This window comes from Ricinus communis, chromosome 2 (genome assembly GCF_019578655.1).
Source record: "Ricinus communis isolate WT05 ecotype wild-type chromosome 2, ASM1957865v1, whole genome shotgun sequence".
Lineage (NCBI taxonomy): Eukaryota > Viridiplantae > Streptophyta > Magnoliopsida > Malpighiales > Euphorbiaceae > Ricinus > Ricinus communis.
The window spans coordinates 31,565,447-31,569,726 of NC_063257.1; the positions used below are offsets into that span (position 1 = coordinate 31,565,447).

Below are 4,280 nucleotides of genomic sequence, written 5' to 3' on the forward strand. Positions count from 1 at the left end.
GATGGATGAATGAGGTATTGCAATTCGATTTTCTTAAAGAATGAGGGAAGAAGGAGATATTGCAGTTGAGTGTTATTCAAGTTTAAGAAAGAATAGTTGTTGCAGTCGTTATTTTGAAAGGAAGGAGACGTTAAATTTGTTAAACATTGATCAGAGCGTATTTTTGTAAAATTTTTACGTGGATCAACGTGTTTTTGCAAGCTGAAATTTTGGAAGGTAAAAATGTTAAATGTTTGGTAAAAAGGGCATTTATGTAATTACTTGGTAAGTCCAACTCTCATGTTGGCTTATTTATGAACATAAATAAATGCAGCAATGCAGTATGCTGCATGAGGAAAGTTGCTGAAAACTTGCAGACAAGAAAATGCATGTGAAACAAGAAGACATGTCAAAGGGTCTGTGGTCTTGCATGATACTATTGCCCCTGCATAGGTAAATAGTTTTATTCTCTGTTCTCTTCATTGGAGGAAAACAGCAACTGTTTCTTCCATTTTTTGAGATTATGGAGTTCCGAAAAGTATTCAGCTAGGAAGGTGGAGATCAGGATTGGCACTGCTTATCAGTTCTGATTACTATCAAAACCCTTCGTCTTCATCACAAACATAACCTTTCTACACCATGACAAGGAGTTAAATCTAAAGAAAAGTCAGCAACTAGGGTATTGTCTTGGAAATGGGCTCGACTTGGAGCTAATTGGTGTCGCAGAGACTGCTGATCCAGTATTCACCTGTTCTATTGTGCAGGTGGTAACTGTCTTCTTGCAAGGATTTGAGGTCCATTTGTAGTTGTGGTGCATCGGTAATCCTTATATATTCTTGCCATTTCAAGACCAATTCAAAAGGATGCCTGAAATAAGAACTTGAACACAAATGAAGCCTATATATCAAATTCCAACCAAATAGGTTTACAATCAATACAAGTCAGCTAAAACAAACAAACATAGAGGAAATGCAACTTAGATCCCAAGTCTTTGTGCTCCAATTCTGGAGGTTTCTGCAAGTCAATCAAATTAGGACAATTTGTCATACCTTTGCTGATCATCCACGATCCGGAAAACATACAAGGGCTCAAGATGATGAAAAATTATCTTTCAGTTCCATACAACAAGTCCAGAAAATAAACATTGAAGATAGTGCTCAAATATGAAAGAATAGCCTGTTGAATCAAAATACAATTGAGACATAATCTTCTAATAGACTAATTGGAAAACCATGTCAATGTTTAGATCATTCTCCCCACCATTACAAAAATTGCAGACCCTTGCACTCATTATCACCACCAGCACTGTCATCATTGCTAATATGACCATCAATGCATATGCTATAGTTATGATAGAATGGATATATACCATCACTATCTTTACTATTGCAAGATATTTCCTCCTCCTGCAAGAGCAGTAACATGGCATAAAATGAACCCTACTTACCTCTAATTCAACACTGGTGTCGCTAGCCAAAAAGAAAAAATTAATAGTAGGCCAACCAAACCTAGTAAATGCCTCATGCAACTATTGCCCCTTGCTTGTTCTTTTGCGTGACCCACTTAGAGCTGCTCTAATATTTGCCCACTCTTTAACTGATTCCTCAGTCCTCATAAATGGGCGAGTCTCACCAATTGTAACAACTCCACCTTTTTCCTTTGTTGCTGAATTGTTTTTTATCTCTGTAGGAGGTGAAGTATTGGTATTTGATTCCTCAGTCCTCATATACAGGTGAGTCTCATCAATTGCAACAACTCCACTACCTTTCTCCTCCGTTACTGGATAGCTTCTGTCTTTTGTTGGAGCTGAAGTATTGTTATTGCCAATAACAATGAGCCGGCTAGATTCTGGAGTTTCTTTGGCAACACCATCCCTTCCGACTCTAAAATCTCTAGTACCATCTATAGTAAGTTCATTTTTACCTGTTTCAACTGTATCACCATGCTTGAAACCTCTAGAATCGGCAATAATATCACCATCGGATTTTGCTGGCTCATGCTTGTCAAAAGTAACACCTGGCAAGATTTGAGTGATGCTAAATGAATTGCTGTTACTACTGTTGACCAATTGTGTCCATGAAGCTTTATGGAGCCATGCAGAACCTCTGCCTGCCTTATCTGAAGCAAAATCCATTTTGGTATCCTGAGCTTCTGCAAGACCTTCCACTTCCGCTTTATCCAACTGACCTCTCTGATTTTCATGTTTCAATAACTCTTTGTTTTTTCCTTTGTTGGAGTTTAGTGTGGCAGCAGATTTGGTTTCCTCTTCCTTATTAGCAGAAATACCAGGCAATATGTCAGAGATACTGATTGCATTATTGTTCCTATTCCCCACAAGTTCTCTCCAAGAAGACTTCTGTGACCATGAAACACCAGGAGCTGATTGTTTGACAATTGATTGTGATTCAATAAGTTGATCTCCAGAGAGCATCCCTGGCCCATTTGAAGGAGCCTGCAAGCTCCCCTTACCTTGAGAAGCGACAGATACATAATTATTTGTATCATTTTCTTTATCGTTTCTTGTCCGCTTTCTGAGCACTTCCTGAGCCGGTCTGTCTTCAGAAGCCTGTCTTTTATTTAATTTTGACTCCTTGGTATTTGAGAGGGAAAACACAGTTAGAATTCATAGAGAAAATCTATACGCAAAGTGGGTGTCTAGTAAAAATTGAACTCCAAGAATTAAGCTATACCTGATTACTAAATGCTGTTTCCTTCCTTCGGCTGACCACATTAATTATAAGGTCATCTTCATCAGCTGTAGAGTATCCTTCACTCTCATCAAGTTGCGGATTATCAGTTGCATTGGTATTATAATCTTCTTCTTTGGTTAATTCATTGTCACTATGTGGAGCACCTGAGACATTTTCTATCTCAAACAGCCTATTCATCACAGAAATCATCAAATCAAGTTCTTCCTGATTTACCCCACCACCTTGTTCTTCGAGAACAGGAATCTGTTTTCCTTTAGGAGCATGAAGAGAACCAGAATGCTCTTCACAATCACAGAAATGCAATGGAAGAGAAGGAACTTCAACACGTCTAAAACTGTATTTATGCTTCCCAGTTCCACTGAATGGTATTGATTTCAGCTGCAAAGAGACTTATATGTAAGCACAAAAATATTGGCGCACTGAAGCGTTTGATCATGAGAATAAAATCAAGCACACACGAAAAGGAAGAATAAAAAGATAAAGGGAAGACATCTATTTCATCAAAGATTACCTTTTGTAATCTTGGGAAGAAAAGCCTCAGTTGCTTCTTATCCAAACTGAGGTCTTTCTTGGTCTTTCGTGGAGACTCCATCTGCTTATCCGCATCGTTATTGACATCATCACTACATGTACTATTCGCAAGCTGTGCGTCTTCAGCCCATTCGCGCTTCAAGCGATCAAGATAATGTTCTTTAGCCTTGTCAAGTTTCAGCCTCCCACCTTTCCAAACACATCCATTGTACTGCACAGTAACAAATGTCACTTAGCAAATCAAATTTTAAAAAGAAACAGAAATTCCCAGAACATATACTTTCAAATGACATCAAGTGCGTAAGGTGTTAAGGATTGACTTTCATTGGAGTCTTACTAGGAAACTTGATGTTCAACGTTTTGATATATTTGGTGGGTGAAAACAAAGAAAACTATCCATAGAAAGACATATACACAAAGTAATAGTAGCATAAAAATCATGAAAGGGCATGTTAAAAATCATAAGGGAATCAATGAAATTGAATGACGTACAGTGTTAAAGAGCTTGGGAAGAGCACTGACGGAAGAGGGTAAGAAGTCGATGTAGGCAAAGCTGCGGCCTTTGGTTCTGATAATATCAACAGATTGAAACCCAATACCAACTTTTGATAATAGATTGCAAAGATCATCTCTCGTTACATTCTCTCCCAATCCTCCAACATGTATTCTCACTCTTTCTGCCATTGTCGTTGTAGCTGCTGCTGCTTCCATGTCTCTTCTCTTCTTTCTGCTTGCTTCCGCTTTTCACACCTTAAAGCCCTTTTCTTTTTTCCTTTTTCTTTTTAATTTGGCTTAATTACTCTATGGCCCCTTATGTTTTGCCATATTTATTTGTGAGTCCTTATAGTTGTTAGATGTACAATACAAACAAAAACAATTAAATAAACCTCATTTAACTATGATAATAATAGAAAAAAAATTGTTTACATATATCTTCCTTTTTAGCAAATCAATTATATTTTTACCTCAAAAAATTATAAACTCATAAAAATTTTCTCTTAAACTGAAATAATATATCTTATAATTTTAAAATTATTTAAACTCTAGTTTTTTTTTTCT

At 37.1% G+C, this 4,280-nt stretch overlaps 1 protein-coding gene across 1 annotated transcript; it reads right to left on the reverse strand.

The window, feature by feature from the left end:
- Positions 1-859: 859 nt before the first annotated feature.
- LOC8282884 (protein REPRESSOR OF SILENCING 3) lies at positions 860-3,993 on the reverse strand. The gene is made up of 4 exons (XM_002522889.4): positions 3,714-3,993; positions 3,202-3,432; positions 2,670-3,068; positions 860-2,569 (listed from the first exon to the last, which is right to left on the reverse strand). The coding sequence occupies exons 1-4, from the start codon at positions 3,930-3,932 to the stop codon at positions 1,508-1,510; spliced, it is 1,911 nt and encodes a 636-aa protein (XP_002522935.1). The 5' UTR covers positions 3,933-3,993; the 3' UTR covers positions 860-1,507.
- Between the last annotated feature and the right edge of the window lie 287 nt (positions 3,994-4,280).